The following is a 17,341-nucleotide window of genomic DNA, read 5'->3' as shown; positions in this document are numbered from 1 at the left end:
CCAATATCATTGTTTTATTTTATTTATTTACTTGGGTCCTGGGGAATTGAACCCAGCCCAGTCCCCATTGAAATATCACTTCCATTTTTGCTTTGCTTCTAAAATTTTTCTTTAAAGGACTGTCTGAATTTCTTACCTTTTTACCTCATTCTTTTTTTTTTTTTTTTTTTTAAGGTAGGGTCTTACTCTATCTCAGGCTGACCTGGAATTCACTATGTGGTGTCAGGGTGACCTCAAACTCACAGCGATCCTCCTTCCTTTGCCTCCTGAGCGCTGGGATGAAAGGCGTGTGCCACATCTGGCTTCACCTTCATTCTCCATCTCTAAAACTGGTGAGATGGCTCAGCATTTGACAGTGCTTACTTACAAAGCCTGCCGGCGTGGGTTCAGTTTCCCAATACCCATGTAAAATCAAATGCAAAAAGTGGCACAAGCATCTGGCATTCATTTGCAGTGGCAAGAGACCCTGGCATGCCCCCCCACCACAATTTTATTTAAATTTAAAGAAAAATTTTAGAAGCAAAGCTAAAATGGAAGTGATGCTTTTAATGTAAGCCACCTAAGTGGATGGGAGGTTTTGGGAAAAAGTTGCATTGAAAGTACTGTCACACAGTATTAGTAGACGTGGATTGCACCCGGTAATAAAAGCTGCAACTGGCAGGGGTTGCTAGAGTGGAGGCCTTCTGTGAGCTCAAGGAGTCTCGGCTGACCACAGGAAGAAACGACTCAAACACCTTCCTGTGCCTGGGTCACAAGGGAAACAAGAGCCAGGGGGAAAACAAAGTGGCGTATGTGAATGGTGTACCCTGGATGGCTCATTGTTATAATGGAAGTGGCTTTCAGCTGGGCCTTGAAGGATAAGTGAGCTTCCTGTGCCTGGACAGGAGAGAGGGCCTGAGGGGGCATATTTTCATGAAGCAGCCTCCAATACAGGGATGGATGTGGCTGTGTCCATTGTATTTGGGAGGGATCCCAGGAGGAAGGTAGTAAGAGCAAGTTAACACCTGGAGCTTGATCCTGCTTTGGACCCTCTAAAGGTGGTGCCTCTTTCTGCGAGTGTGGAAGCTGGGGTGTTGCTCAGTTGGCATCCAGCCTGCCTTGCTTGGAATTCCATCCAGGGACTCTCAGCTCCTAGGTAGCTGGGGATCCTCCTGCCTCTCCACCTCCTCCTATAGCTGGGATCACAGGCGTGGGCCACCACACCTGTCATTTTGTAAGCACTGGGAATCCAAAGTCAGGTCCTGATGCTGGCTCAGCGAGTGTTTTACCACTGAGCCATCTGCCCAGTCCCCATTGAAGCTTTTTGTCGTTGTTGTTATTTTTCAAAGTAGGGTTTCACTGTAGCCCAGGCTGACCTGGAATTCACTGTGTAATCTCAGGGTGGCCTCAAACTCATGGTGATCCTCCTATCTCTGCCTCCCAAGTGCTGGAATTAAAGGTGTGTGCCACCATACCCAGCTCCGTTAAAGCTTTTGTTTTTTAAGTAGGGTCTCACTGTAGTAGGCCAGGCTGACCTGGAATTCACTGTGTGGTCTCAGGCTGACCTCAAACTCACAGCGATTCTTCTACCTCGGCCTCCCAAGTAGTGGGATTAAACATGCACATCACCATGCCCGCACCACTGTGCCCGGTCATTGAAGCTTTTTTTTCTTCCTTGAAGTTGGGTCTCACTCTGGCTCAGGCTGACCTGGAATTAACTATGTAGTCTCATAGTGGTCTCGAACTCATGGCAATCCTACCTTTGCCTCCCAAGTGATGGGATTAAAGGTATGTGCCAGCATGCCCAGCTTCACTGAAGCTTTTTTTTTTTCTAGGTAGGGTCTCACTCTAGCCCAGGCTGACCTGGAATTCATTATGGAGTCTCAGGGTGGCCTCAAACTCACGGCAATCCTCCTACCTCTACCTCCCAAGTGCTGGGATTAAAGGTGTGCACCACCACACCCAGCTCATTGAAGCATTTTTAATGATAACTTTGCTTTTGCTCTTAAAATGACTACAAATAGCAATGGGAAATGATCTAGGGCTATTTTCCCTGTCATGATTTATTTTTTGATGGAGGTGTGCCTTCAAGGAATACTAGGCCAGAAAGAGGAGCCAGGGGCTAATATACACCTTAGCAGGTGATGGTGCTAGGAACTGGAGGAAGAGGTCAGCTACCCCTGCCATTGTCATCTGAATTTAGTTTTTTGAGGTAGGTCTCTCTCTGGCCCAGGCTGACCTGGAATTAACTATGGAGTCTCAGGGTGGCCTTGAGCTCATAGCAATCCTCCTACCTCTGTCTCCCGAGTGCTGGGATTAAAGGTGTACCACGACACCTGGCTCATCTGAAATTTTTGATAGGGATTATTGCAATCAGGTTCATATTGCTGGCAGAAATCACCCGACCAAGAGCAGCTTTTAGGAAAAAGGTTTATTTTGGCTTACAGACTCAAGAGGAAGCTCCATAATGGCAGGGTAAACGATGGCATGAGCAGAAGTGTACATCACCCCCTGGCCAACATCAGGTGGACAACAGCAGGAGAGTGTGCCAAACACGGGCAAGGGGAAACTGACTGTAATACCCATACGCCCGCCCAACAGTACACTCCCTCCAGGAGGCATTAATTCCCAAATCTCCATCAGCTGGGAACCTAGCATTCAGAGCACCTAAGTTTATGGGGGACACCTGAATTAAACCACCACAGGGATAATTAATACAAACAGTTGAAGGTTCTCACTCACTCTTTTAGTTTACGTATCCCAACATTATTGGCTCCAAAAGACCTTCCCACAATGTGGTAATAATTTAGTCTCACCTTTGTTATTGACTATTCTAAGTGTTATACTTAGGTCAGAAACAATGATATAGACACTTAAATACAGCAGACAGCTGTCTGAGTTGTATGCGGGGTTATATTATCATATAGTCCAAACAGACCAGACCATGGCTTCCCACCACCCCACCCCTGCCTTGTTTTTTTGAGGTAGGGCCTCACTTTATCTCAGGCTGGCCTGGAACTCATTTTAGCTCCAGGCTGGCCTCGAACTCACAGCAATCCTCCTACCTCTGGTATGTGACATACCAAGGCCTTCTGCCACTGCGATCCTCCTACCTCTGCCATGGCATTTTAAACACTGGCTTGGAGCCCCGGGACTCGACATTGCAGAATGGTATCCACAGAATTGAAGAGGGCAAAGTCAAGGGGTGGAGAGCAAAGTGAATCTTCCATCCCCCCACCCTCCACCACCGTTCTCCCTTCTCCCCTGTACCTGCTGTGGGACAGACACAGAGCAGGGCGTCTGAGACAATGCAAAGGAAACTTCTTGAAAAAGATCCCAGGAAACCAGAGCTGAAAATGTCTTACATTCATAGTCAAACAGCTAAAAGAAAGGATAAAGAATTAGGATTCCATATTTGGATAGGACTTCATCAAGGAAAGAATAAACCAGGCAGAGCTTGTTCTCTCTCTTCCTCTCTCTATGATAGAGGAAGGGGTGTGGGTCAAATGACCTCTGAAGATTCAAAGAGAAAAACAGTAGTACAGAAAAAATTCACTGACATCTTGTGAATATGATACATTTTCCTGAAAATATATCAGTAGCTGGGTGTGCTGATGAATACCAGAAACCCTAGCAGTAGGGAGGTGGAGGCAGAAGGACTTTGAGTTCAAGGCCAACCCTAGCTCCACAGTGAGTTCCCCAGGAGGCTGGCCTACACAGTGAGACTGTCTGGGAAAAAAAAAAAAAGAAAGAAAGAAAAAAAAAAAAGAAAAAACAGACAATAACAAATCAGCAACAAAAACTTTTGTGGCTGCTTTGCTATTTTCAGTCCAAATTATCTTGAGTCTGGTGCCCTGGAAACAGCTCCTTATGGAGGGAGGACTTTTGCAAGGAATTTGACTTAAAAGTGGAGGAAGTGAGTTGGAGGATGAGAAGGAGCTGGGCCGGGGTATGAGTGTTAGCCCTATCCCAGAGAGCCTTGAAGTAGAGATGTCAGTCACCCCGGTGTTGTCCTAGCTTCTCTGTTTTAGACTTCTCTGTACCCATTTCTGTGAGGCATGACCCGGGGTTGGATCTCCTCTCGGCACTGGGGAAGCCATTTCTTGGAGGAGACAGCCAGGAGCTGTTAGCTGCCAGCACACATGACAGCTGGGCCCTGCACTGGCCCAGGGACAGAGTAGCTTGGAGGGAGCCAGAACCATGCCCAGCTTACTTCACAGAGGGCACTGCTTTGTTCCAGTGGTAGGGACTTGATCACAGATGCCAGAACCTCTATGTGTATTGATCCATCTAAGGTGAAAATAGAGGGGGCGTAAGTATCAGAGGAACTTTAAAAAGTGAATATTCAGTTCACAGTGACAGAAACATTATGGACCTTTTTTTTTTAGTAGAATATTCTTTTGGATGTGAATGTTTAACTTGAGCCACCTGGGTGCTTCCTAAGAATGGCTGTCTGTTAACATACATGCTTTGCTTTTGGGAGAGGGGAGATCTGTGTTAGCGTGAAAAGTAATTGTCACACTTGCACATGCTGGATTCTGCACTAAGTGTGCACGCCCTCCCCACTCAGCGTGGTCCCCTCACCAGTAGCACCACGTGTTCTGACTGTCCCGGTATGTCTGTCAACCACACTGTGTTAAAACTCAATTACTGAATCTTCCCCCCCAAGGAGGTAAGGTCTTGCTGTAGCCCAGGCCGACTTGGAATTCACTATGTAGTTTCAGGTTGGTCTGGAACTCACGGTGGTCCTCCTATCTCCACCTCCTGAGTGCTGGGATTAAAGGCATGCACCACCACACCTGGCTCTTTAAAAAAAAAATTTTTTAATTGATTTATTTGCAAGGAGAGTGTGAGAGGGAAAGGGAGCCCCAGGGCCTCTAGCCACTTAAACTCCAGATGCGTGCGCCGTTTTGTGCATCTGGCTTTACGTGGGTATTGGGGAATTGAACCCAGGCAGTTAGGTTTTGCAGGCAAGCGCCTTAACTGCTGAGCCATCTCTCCAACCCCGAAAGTTCTCTAAAAAAATTATCTATTTAAGCAGAGAGAGGTAGCCAGAGATAAAAGAGAATTGGTGTGTCCAGCCACTGCAAACAAAGTCCAGATGCATGCACCACCTGTGCAAGTGTCTTTGTGTTGGTACTGGGGAATCAAACTCAGGTTGCTAGGCTTTGTAGCAAGAACCTAAGTCTCTGAGCCATGTATCTCAAACCCTAAAGATTTGGGGGGGGGGCGGGGTTGAGGTAGGGTCTCGCTCTAGCCCAGGTTGACCTTGAACTCACAGCAGTCCTCCTACCTCAGCCTCCTGAGTGCTAAGATTAAAGGTGTGCACCACCATGCCTGGCTGAAAGTTTTTTTTAAATCTGTAAAATAAGTGCTTATTCTATGAAAGATGTCAAATATCATAAGAAGCTATGGAAAAGAAAGCATAAGCTACTATAAATGGTTAAAAAGCTTGTAACAGGGCCAGATGTGGTAGAGCACACATTTAATACCAGCACTCGGGAGGCAGAGGTAGGAGGATCGCCATGAGTTTGAGGCCATCCTGAAACTACATAGTGAATTCCAGGTCAGCCTGAGCTAGAGTGTAACAGTGGGGTTAAGCTCAGTGTTGGGAGGGAGGCATGGCCCCAGGGAGACAACCTCACACCTTACAAGGCCTAATGGCTTATGTCTGCAATCCTAGTACTCAGAGGTTGAGGCAGGAGGTTTTCAAAAGGGTAGCCTAGGCTACCGGGTGAGGCATTGTCTCAAAAAACTAAAAAAAATAAAACAGGCTGGAGAGATGGCTTAGCAGTTAAGGTGCTTGCCTGAGAAGCCTAAGGACCCAGGTTTGATTTCCCAGTAGCCATGTAAGTCAGATGCACTAGGTGGTGCATGTGGTTGGAGTTTATTTGCAGTGGCCAGAGGCCCTGGTGCGCCCACTCTTTCTCCAATAAATAAATAAAATATTTTTTAAAACACTAAAAAATTGAGATTGGGGGTGTGGGGAATAACAAGAAGCCTGGGGGTATAGCTCAGTTGTAGTGCCCATCATGCATGTTCTCCTGGGTTCAGTCCACAGCACTCTATAAACTGGGTGTGGTGGTATGTGCCTGTAATCCCAGTGCTCTGGTGGAGACAGGAGGATCAGAAGGTTAAGATCATCCTGGACTACATAGGGGTGATTGTAAAAAAGTGTGTGTGTGTGTGTGTGTGTGTGTGTGTGTGTGTGTGTATGTGTGTGTGTGTGTATATATATATATATATATATACATACATACATACACACATACATACACACACATATACATACACACATATATATATGTATGTATGTATATGTATGTGTGTACACACCTCATACCTTCGGTTAGGGTAAAGGTGGCTTTTGAGGCCTGAGAAATTCAGATTTGAGGTCAGTGGGTGGGGAGGGGCCCACAGGACTGGAAGCCCCCTTGCCTTATCTTCCATGGAGAGAGGGCTTCTCTGAGAGCAACCAGAAGGCAAATAAATGCCAGCATGATTAAAGAAGAGCAAGCAATGGGTCTTGTTCGGAGCCTAAAAGAGTGACTGCATTGGGGAAAAGGGGAGCAGCTTAGTAAGAATAGCGCCCCCTCCTCAGCTTGGTGAAATTGCCTCCTTGGGAAATGGCCTGTCTTCACTTTTATTTTTATTTTAACTTATTTTTTAGCCCAAAAGATAATATGTACATATGGAGAGAATTGAAAATATAATTTTCATAAGCAAGCCTGATCTACTTGCTGAGCCCCAGTCCAACTCCTGAAAGCACGTCACCATTTCTTTCTCCCAGAAGTCTGTGATGCACATTGTATGAACACGGCTAAGTATGCTGGTGTTTACTTCATGTCTGCTTGGTAGACACACTTCTCCTAGGAGTTTGTCAGCTTCTTTCTTGATATGAAACCATGACATTTCCACCATGTGGGGGTACAAGCCTTTTCCAATTCCCCTACCACTAGGTAATACTTATTTCCATTTTTAGCCTTTTTCTCCCCCAGACAATGCTGCCATGAGTTCTTTTGTATATTGTTTGCTTACCTGTGTCAGCCTTTCTGTAGTGGAACGTCCTACAAATGGGCTTGCTGGGCCAGAGGGTAGGAATGCTCTCCTCTCTCCTGCCCTGTAGGGTCTTGCTCTAGCCCAGGCTGATATGGACTTTGCTATGTAGTCCCAGGTTGGCCAAAACGCAGTGATCCTCCTATCTCGGCCTCTCAAGTACTGGTGTTAAAGGCGTGTGCCTCCACACCTGGCCAATGCTATGGTTTTTTTTGTGGTCTTCTGTACCCAGGAGGCTGCCATCAGTGTCTACCTCACAGGTAGTGCTGTGAAAGCTTCCTGCTGAACTTCAAGGAAGGTGCACTTGGGCCAGAGCTAGGAAAGCAAGCAGAAAGTCCTGTCAATAAATTTTCTTGGAGATGTGTGGTACAAACTTTGAATTGATATTGAGAATTTTTAAAAACAAGCAAGCTTGAAATCCTTTGTTGAAAACACATGTTTTCAAGTAGGTAATACAGGCCTAGAGTACAGTAGTCAAAAAGATAGACAGGCCGGGTGTAGTAGTGCACTCGGGAGCAGAGGTAGGAGGATTGCCATGAGTTCAAGACCACCCTGAGACTGCATAGTGAATTCCAGGTCAGCCTGGGGCTACAGTGAGACCCTACCTCAGAACAAAACAAAACAGAGAAAGCTCTGCCAGCCAAAGACCACATTTTAAAAATCTTTCCCTCCCTCCCTCTCTCTCTCTCTCTCTCTCTCTCTCTCTGTGTGTGTGTGTGTGTGTGTGTGTGTACAGAAGTGCACGCGAATACAGAAAGCGTAGAGTGTGAAGGTAATTGCATTGGCCAATTTATGAATGGCATGTTTCCCTTGTGTTGTGCTGGATTGTAACCATTAAGATTATGTCCCACTGGGGACTTAGTATTTGTCAGTCCTGTGTGTGAGATACCTCAGTTCATCCTCACAGCAGCCATTTGAGGACATATACTCTTCAATTTATGGACAAGAAAACTGAGCTGTGGAGAGGTTAACTATCTGACCACGGGCTTGAGTGAGTTAATGAGTGGCAGATGTGCGATGCCTGGCTCGCAGAGGCTTTGGACTTTGCTCAGGAGGTTAATGAGGTCTGGCACACAGATGCTTTTTAGTTCCCAGGCTTTGCTCTAGATCAGAACAAGATTGACTTTTGCTCATGAGTACTTAGATGGGTGAGGTATGTTGGGGGGCCTTGGCAAAAGTCCCTCCTGCCCAAGTCCACGTTTGTCCCATTAAGTATGGAAAATGGAGGGAGAGGGGCTTATTCCCATTCCAGGAAGAGACAGGACACCAAGGAGCCTTGGGCATGACAAAGTGACACCACCAGTTTGCAGAGTGGGGAAGGGAGCCAGTGTATAAGTTAGAAATGCATACCAAGGCCTTTCAGAGGCCTGTCTCTTACCATGTCAATGTCGTGAGTCATTCAGCCTCAGAACCAGACTTAACTAGGGGCAAAAAGCCTCACAGTCAGCTCCATTCTCCATGTCCAAGTGACACGGGGTCTAACTCTCCTGTTCCTGTCCCCTCCTTGCTGCCTTGGGTGCTCTGCCCATAGAAGACAGAAGCCCAGAGATAATGTTTCCTAGGGGCAGAATAAGATTACCCTGGGAGTTGAAAACTCTATGACTAGGACCAGAAACATCCATTTCTTGTGGTGTGTACACAGTGGAGTATCGTTTAGACATAAAGAATGAAATCTTGTCATTGGCAGAATAATGGAACTAGCGATCATCATGTTAAGCAAAAAAGGGAAGGAGCTGGGGAGAAAAACAGGCTACTGTGTGTGGGTGTGATCAATAATGAAACATTATTTTGTACAATTAGTAGATACTATTGAAAAGCCAGACATTGGTGTTACATGCATTAGTCTCAGCACTTGAAAGACAGATGCAGGAAAAATATCTGTACATATGCTAATTTGAAAAATAAAAAGCTGGGCGTGGTGGCGCACGCCTTTAATCCCAGCACTTGGGAGGCAGAGGTAGGAGGATCACCGTGAGCTCGAGGCCACCCTGAGACTACATAGTGAATTCCAGGTCAGCCTGGGCTAGAGTGAGACCCTACCTCAAAAAACCAAAAAAGGAAAAATAAAATTTAAAGGAAAGAAACACCATTTCTGTAAATGCAGGAGTTTGTTGATCCAAGCTGATGTCCGTGTGCTAGATCCTGTTTTTTCAGTCTGGATGCCTTAGAGCAGAGCAGGCTGCTTTAGTAACTCCTGATGGGGCAACTAGCCTCGCTGAATTTGTTTTAGTGAGCTGTAGGTTTGAAGCCTGGGAAAGCAGTTTGCAGTGCAACACAGATATGGTGGCTAACGTAGGCAGGCATCTACCTGAGAGAGACATCTACCTGAGAGAGACATACTTGTACCACATATGTGACTTACTTTCCTGAGGACCAGTGGGGTTCACCACTAAACCAGGTGTGATGGCTTCGACCTGTGATCCTCCTAGCCCTCAGGAGCATGGAGAGTTTGAGGCCAGCCTGGGTTACATAGCGAGACTCAAAACAGACAAAACAAAATCTATTTATGCTTAGTACCAATTATGTGCCTCTCATTGAGGATGATCTGGGAGTTTCATAACCTTGTCAGTTTCTCTAAAATGTGTAGGCTAATTTAGGCATGTGTACTATTTGATAATTTTGGGGTGACCTCTCACCAGGCTAGTGCCTCAGGCCAGTGTTTTTATGTGACTGTTACAGGAAATTGTGTTTCTGGGTGTGGACTGTGATTTGTTGAGGTGGTGGAATGGGGCAGGGGAAAGTTATTTTTTATTTCATGATCATCCTTGGCTACATAGTGAGTTTGAAGCTAGCTTGGGCTACATGAAACTCAAAAAAGCAAACAAAACCAGGTTTAGTGGTGCCCGCCTTTAATCCCAGCACTGGGGAAGCAGAGGTAGGAGGATTGCCAAGAGTTCTAGGCCAGCTTGAGACTACATAGTGAATTCCAGGGCAGCTGGGCTATAGTGAGATCCTACTTCAGAAAAACAAACAAACAAAAAAATACAGAAGTATGAATTTATCAGTTCCACCCCAAATCAGGAATTCTAGGACTGGAATGTTTTGGCTTTTGAGCCAGGATCTCACTTTTTTTTTTTTTAATATTTTTTTGTTCATTTTTTATTTATTTATTTGAGAGCGACAGACACAGAGAGAAAGACAGATAGAGGGAGAGAGAGAGAATGGGCGTGCCAGGGCTTCCAGCCACTGCAAATGAACTCCAGACACGTGTGCCCCCTTGTCCATCTGGCTAACATGGGACCTGGGGGACCGAGCCTCGAACCAGGGTCCTTAGGCTTCACAGGCAAGCGCTTAACCGCTAAGCCATCTCTCCAGCCCAAGAATCTCACTTTTTATAGCCCTGGCTGGCCTGGAACTCAGATAACTCAGGACAGTTCTACCTCAGCCTCTGCAGTGCTGGAAGTAAAGGTATGAGCCATCAGGGCCAGCTTTCCTTTTAAAAGCTCTCCTGCAACTCCCAGAGCAATTAAACATCTTTTATCTTAAAAACAAACAAACAACAAAAAAATCCCAGCCAGGCGTGGTGGTGCATATTTTTAATCCCAGCACTCGGGAGACAGAGGTAGGAGGATAGATGTGAGTTCAAGGTCACCCTGAGAATCCATAGTGAATTCTAGGTCAGCCTGGGCTAGAGCGAGACCCTACCTCAGGAAAAAAAAATTATACACACACACACAATTTTGTAGAAAACACAAACAATTACAAGGAACTGTTGACAGAACAAAGGGAAGAACTGGTGAGGGGGGGAAGGGAGGCTAAAAAAGATTTTATTTATTTGAGAAGGAAAGAGAAGGAGGCAGGCAGAGAGAAAGAATGGGCACACCAGGGCCTCAGCCCCTGCAAATGAACTCCAGAACCATACGCCACCTTATGCATCTGGTTTACATGAGTCCTGGGGAGTCAGAAAGGCTTCCCAGGTAAGTGCCTTAATCGCTAAGCCATCTCTCCAGTCGTTTTGTTTTATTTGAGGCAAAGTCTCATGTGGTCCAGGCTGGCCTTGAACTCCTTAATGCAGGCATTGTGCCCCATTGTGTCTGGCTTTTCTTTTGTTTTTATTTATTTATTGGAGAGAGAGAGAGAGAATATGGGTGTGCCAGGGCTTTCTGTTTCTGAAAACAAACATCTAACACATTCATCACTTTGTGCATCTGGCTTTACACAGGTACTGGGGAATAGAACCTGAGGATCAGGCTTTGCAAGCAAGTGCCTTTAACTGCTGAGCTCTCTCTCTAGCCATTATTATTATTATTATTATTATTATTATTACTATTATTTTCCAAGGTAGGGTCTCACTCTGGTCCAGACTAACTGGAATTAATCTGTAGTTTCAGGGTGGCCTCAAACTCACTCCGATCCTCCTGCCTCTGCCTTCTGAGTGCTGGGATTAAAGGCGTGCGCCACCATGCCCAGACGTTTTTTTTTCTTTATTTTTTATTGACAACTTCCATAATTGTAAAAAATATCCCATGGTAATTCCCTCTCTCCCCCAACCTTCCCCTTTGAAACTCCATTCTCCATCATATCCCCTCCCCCTCTCATTCAGTCTCTCTTTTATTTTTTGTGTTTGGTAGTTTGATTATAATATGACGAGGAGAGGTTCTTTCCAGGTTTTGTCTGGCTGGGGTTCTAAAGGATTCCTGTATCAGCATTGGCACCTCTTTCCCAATTTGGGGGAAGTTTTCTTCTATGATTTTGTTGAAGATGCCTACTATGCCTTTGCAGTGAAATTCTTCTCCTTCTACTATGCCCTGAATTCTTATGTTTGATCTTGTCATAGTGTCCCAAATATCTTGAAATTCCCATTCATACCTTCCTATTAGTTTGTCTTTCTCTTTGTTGGACTGTATTATATCTGCCAGCTGGTCTTCTAGCTTAGATATTCTGTCCTCTCCTTCATCCATTCTACTTGTGAGATTTTCTAGAGTTTTTTATTTTATTAACTGTGTTATTCATTGCTAGTAATTCTGACTGGTTTGCCTTTATTATTTCTATTTCCTTATTTATGTCTTGTATTGACCTCTTTGTTTCATTAAATTGGTGTCCTGTGTCTTCTTTTATTCCTTTGGTTTCCTCTTTCATTTCTTCTTTGACTTCCTTGAACATATTTACAATTATTCTTTTGAAATCTTTCTCAGGCATTTCCTCTAACTCGTTCTCACTGGAGGTAATTTCTGATGTATTAATACTTTTTGGTGGATTTATATTGTCTTGATTTTGGGTGTTTTTTGTGTTATAATGTATATATATTTGAATCTTGGATTAATTTAATACTTGGATTTTCTAGTTAGCTGCAGTATTATTAGGTGTATCAATCAATCCGATGTTATATATCTTCACGGTAGTAGCTTAAGGCGCTAGGTGTGGCTCTCAAGACTCTCAGAGTATCTACAAAAGTGACTCTAGGTGTTGGGTTTGCCTGCTATGAGAGTATTCAAGTAGGCTGAGTGGAATAAAATACAGGCAGATTCTAAAATTTAACTAAACAATGAAAATAGCAGAGTAATTATACAAGAGTAGGTATTATGGCAACCAGATCCTCTAACTGTCCCTTAGGGTGTGTGGTGCCCCACCCACGCCCTTAATCCTGACAACAAGGAGGTTAAGATTTCTGGTCTGTTGAGGGTTCCAAGTCAGCTTGTGACCAAGTGAGACCCTTCCCTAATGTTTAACAGAAGAGGAAACAAAGCCACTATAAATCAAGAAGCAACAAATAGGGCTGGAGAGATGGCTTAGCGGTTAAGCGCTTGCCTGTGAAGCCTAAGGACCCCGGTTCGAGGCTCGGTTCCCCAGGTCCCACGTTAGCCAGATGCGCAAGGGGGCGCATGCGTCTGGAGTTCGTTTGCAGAGGCTGGAAGCCCTGGCGCGCCCATTCTCTTTCTCCCCCTCTATCTGTCTTTCTCTCTGTGTCTGTCGCTCTCAAATAAATAAATAAATAAAAATTTAAAAAAAAAAAAAAAAAAAGAAGCAACAAATAACAAGCCCAAAATATAGCTTATTTAAGAATGGCAAATCTGACCATCCATCAGATTTAACATATAATTTATCCTGATATGGAAGGTACAATTAGCACTTCCAGATTCAGGCCTATATAACCAGGTTTATTAGGCAGGTACTGACCTGGTGTAATCCCAGTTACCTTTTGGGATGATTTGGGTTTCAATTATGCTGCATTACTGCTTGGGTCTCTCTTTGATGTACAGTGGGTTCAAGTAGGCTGGCTTGATCGTTGGATCGCTGCTCTGGTCGCTGGTGCTGGGTGCTGTGATCTCCCTTCCCCTGGTCTCTGGTGCTTGCTGGCACTTGCACTGGCAGTGGAGGAGGAGAGGCTGTCGTCAGTGGTGGCTCTAGTTCTCTCGCTGGTCCACATGATCATCTACCGTGTGATCTGCTCCTCTGTTGTTCACTGCGGTTCTCCACGTTTCTTGAGTTTGCAAAGAGCTCCAGTGTGAGTGGAAAATCCCCTCCTGGCTTTTCCTGCAGCTCAAGCCGAGTCTGGCAGCTGTGGCCCCAGGGACCTGGTGCCGCTGCTGGAGCTACTTCTGCCTGCCTGTGTGGGCTCTGGATCCCCTGGATCCCTCCTACTTCTCTGCTGCCACCAAAATTTCTTATGCACCTCACTTTTTAGTAAAAGTGTGTATTTTGCTGTTTGTTGTGGGTTTTTTTTTTTTTTTTTTTTTTTTGGCTTTTTCTCCCCTAGGCTGCTTTGGCATGGTTCTTACATCACCATCTTAACGGGAAGTCCTTTCTTTTATTTTCATGTCATGATCTTTTCTTCCTGTTATGATGGTCTTGTGTAGGTAGTGTCAGGCACTGTGAGGTCATGGATATCCAGGCCATTTTGTGTCTGGAGAAGCACGTTGTAAGGAGTCCTACCCTTCTTTTGGCTCTTACATTCTTTCCACCACATCTTCTGCAATGGACCCTTAACCATGAAAGGTGTGATTGAGATATCTCAGTGCAGAGCACTCCTCTGTCACTTCTCAGCACCATGGTGCCTGCTGAGTCATCCCAAGGTCATTGCCATCTGAAAACAGAAGCTTCTCTAACCAAAAGTGAGAGTAGCATTAATATATGGATATAAACATTAAGAGAAGTGCTTACTGGGCAGTCTGGTGAGCATAATATGTACATTTAACCAGATAGCAGCAGACGTTACACCCCTAGGGCTCATGACTACCCCTGTTGTAGGTTTTCACTATGAGGGATGTATTCCCTCCCATGGAGCAGGCCTCCAGTCCAATTAGAGGGTGGTTGGTTTCCCCCATAACAGATGTGCCACTGTTGCACCAGTTAGCCCTTATTTTTTAAAAAATGTTTTTATTGACTTGCAAACACAAAGAGAGAAAATGAGCACACCAGGCCTCTTGCCATTGCAAACGAACTCCAGATGGAGTGCTGGAGAATTGAACCCTAGCCATCGAGCTTTGCAAGCAAGTACTTTTAACTGCTGAGCCATCTCCCCAGCCCTGTAGCTTTACATACATTTAAACCAGTTTCTCTTTTTCTCTGGCAAGATACTGCTGTGTAGCCTAGAATTGGGGTTACAGATGGGTGCCATCATTTGTAGTCTTTTTTTTTTTTTTTTTTTTTTTTGGTAATCTAAAAAGTAGGCTTTAATCCCAGCACTAGGGAGGCAGAGATAGGAGGATCACCAGGAGTTCAAGGCCACCCTGAACTAATTCCAGATCAGCCTAGGGCTAGAGTGAGACCCTACCTTGAAACCCGCCCCCAAAAAAGGTAGGCTTTTACCCTGAATCTGGTGCCTGGGATGTGTGAGCCAGGCCCAGGGATCTATAGGGCTTTGGAGATTGCTTTAGGTGGCAGCCCATCTGGTGTGGCTCATTCCTGCTCTACACACCTGTGGCAGTTACCTCTCTCAGACTATATATTAGACCTTTCTATGATTTTGTGATTGTAGATTTTTCCTTGTGTCTCTTCCCCTGTATCTTTTTATCAGTGCTGGACAAATGCTCTGCCACTGAGCCACATCCCACCCCACTACCAATAGTTCTTACTTTGTTTTGTTCCCACAGCTGTGTGTTCTATACTGTCTCCTGAGGTGTCCAGCAGAACTGGACACTGATGCCCACTACAGAGGCTGGTGTGGTAACTTACTGTCTTGCTTCATTTTTTAACCCATGCTTCCTGGGATAGCCTCTCAAATAAACTTATCCTGGGATCTTTGTCTTGATCTATTCCCAGGAAAACCACAGTAAACAAAATAGAAGGTTTATCTTTGCTCATCGTAAGGGGAAACCACTAAGGTGGTTGAATGGGAAGAATCAGTATCTTCCTCCCAGAGACATGTGGCGGGTCTGTTTGTCGGTGTCCATGTTCGTTGCATTTGCTTGTGTATTTCATGATCCCTTGACGTTTTGTGCCCTGCTGTAGTAATTTTCCTCACACTGTCTTGAATCTTGGTCATGGTGAACTTTAATGGCTGTGGCATGGCCATGACCGACCGCTGACCTGTCTGTCCCTCATCCTTGCAGGTATTCGTCCCTACAAATGTGAGGTGTGCAACAAAGCCTTCACCCAGCGCTGCTCCTTGGAGTCCCACCTGAAGAAGATCCACGGGGTGCAGCAGCAGTATGCCTACAAGCAGCGCCGCGACAAGCTCTACGTCTGTGAGGATTGTGGCTACACGGGCCCCACCCAGGAGGACCTGTACCTGCATGTGAACAGTGCCCATCCGGGCAGCACATTTCTCAAAAAGACATCTAAAAAGCTGGCGGCCCTTTTGCAAAGCAAACTCACGTCCACACTGCAGGAAAATAGCAATCTGAGTGAGGAAGAAGAGAAGAAGTGAAGAGAAAGGAAAGGGAGATCAGTGCCACATTACATGGATTTCTGGTTCTCAGGCATCATCTCTGTCCCACTCCACTGGCTCTATTATTATGACAAGCGTTCATTTCACCTCTGTCCTTGTGAGATCAGCAGTAGGATGTGTCCCAAGGTTGTCAAATGTTCTGCCACATCAGGCCCTATACCATTTGTCCTATTGAACTCAGTGGCACTCACCAAAGTCAGTTTTCCATACTGTGGTGGCTGAGATCACCATATCACCATATGGATTTGGTTTATTTGTGTGTATGTATGCTGTTGTTGTTTATAAACTATGATGTTCACATGTAAACAGAAGGGTGTTCATAAAGAGACCATCATTATATGGTGCCTTGAAATGGTATTCAAGGAAGGAAAATGAATATTCTTCTGAGAGAGTTTACAGAAATTATTTTAATAAATGAAATACCCATGTGAAATCTGTGTTTAAAATAAAAACAATAGAGCCCGGGGTGGTGGCGCATACGTTTAGGCCCAGCACGTGGGAGGCAGAGGTAGGAGGATCACTGTGCGTTGAGGCTGGCCTGGGAATGCAGAGTAAGTTCCACATCAGCCTGGACTAGAGTAAGACCAAAAGCACGATGAGCTATAGCTGTTCTGCTGAGGGCTTGTGTGCCACTGTGCTCGGCGACTGGGGGGAGGGGAAGTTGGTAGTGCCTCTGTCCATGGCACGGCCTTGCAGAAGCACCCCCTCCCTGTAGGGCAGAACAAAGGCTTGGCAGGAAAAGCGGCAGTGAAGCGCAAGCTGGTGTGCAAACACGCCTCAGGTAACAGCACCCCAGTTCTCCCCGCAGTCTCTGCATGGCCCCAGGGTTCTCGCAGGGCTCCTGGCTGTCACAGCTCGGACTTGTGGGTGAGGGCTCTGCTTCTCCCTGAGGCAAGCCATGGGTGAAGCATGTGACGAACCCTGAAGCATGAGCAGCCTGCTTGGGCATGAAGTGCACCTGCCGGCGGGAGGCATGGCGGCAGCAAGGCTGAGTGCAGCCACCGGGATGGCCCCCCTCCCTCTGCTTACCTCAGAGTCCTGTTCCAGAGGTCGGGGTGGAGGGCTCACACAGCGACAGAGGTGTCACCTGGCCCATGGGAAGATGAGGCGGTCTCCATCATACTTCTGTGAGGAAAGGGGGGGCCCAGACTCTCCCATGGGAAGCTGCTTAGAAAGGCTTTGATTCAGTCCATGTGCTGCTCGGTGAACTGAGTGGGAAGTGCTACTTACATCTTGTCCTTTGGCTGCCTGTCCCTGTCCCTGTCCCCTGTCTCTGCCTGAGCCTCCCTTGCACTAGAGAAACCCGGGGATGATGTGGACATTTTCTTATTTCCTCCCTGCCATCTTCCTTTTCTCTCTCCTCAACTTCCACCTTCTTTCTTCTACACTCTGAGCCAGGCATTATGCCAAGATCTATACATCTTATTTTTCATATTTCTCTTCCATATCACTGCTTTTCTTTTGGAGGGAAGAAAG

At 45.8% G+C, this 17,341-nt stretch overlaps 1 protein-coding gene across 2 annotated transcripts in view; it reads left to right on the top strand.

The window, feature by feature from the left end:
• Positions 1-16,141, top strand: part of Ovol2 (ovo like zinc finger 2) — a 40,714-nt gene extending 24,573 nt beyond the window's left edge. For both annotated transcript variants that reach the window (XM_004668731.2, XM_045157539.1), the window contains one exon: positions 15,528-16,141. In XM_004668731.2, the coding sequence (XP_004668788.1) occupies positions 15,528-15,844 (317 nt within the window). In that variant the 3' untranslated portion in view covers positions 15,845-16,141. The remainder of the gene's footprint in view (positions 1-15,527) is intronic.
• The last annotated feature ends 1,200 nt before the right edge of the window (positions 16,142-17,341 follow it).

The sequence above is a fragment of the Jaculus jaculus genome, chromosome 8, assembly GCF_020740685.1.
Source record: "Jaculus jaculus isolate mJacJac1 chromosome 8, mJacJac1.mat.Y.cur, whole genome shotgun sequence".
Classification (NCBI taxonomy): Eukaryota; Metazoa; Chordata; class Mammalia; order Rodentia; family Dipodidae; genus Jaculus; species Jaculus jaculus.
This window is presented reverse-complemented; position numbering and strand designations above follow the sequence as displayed.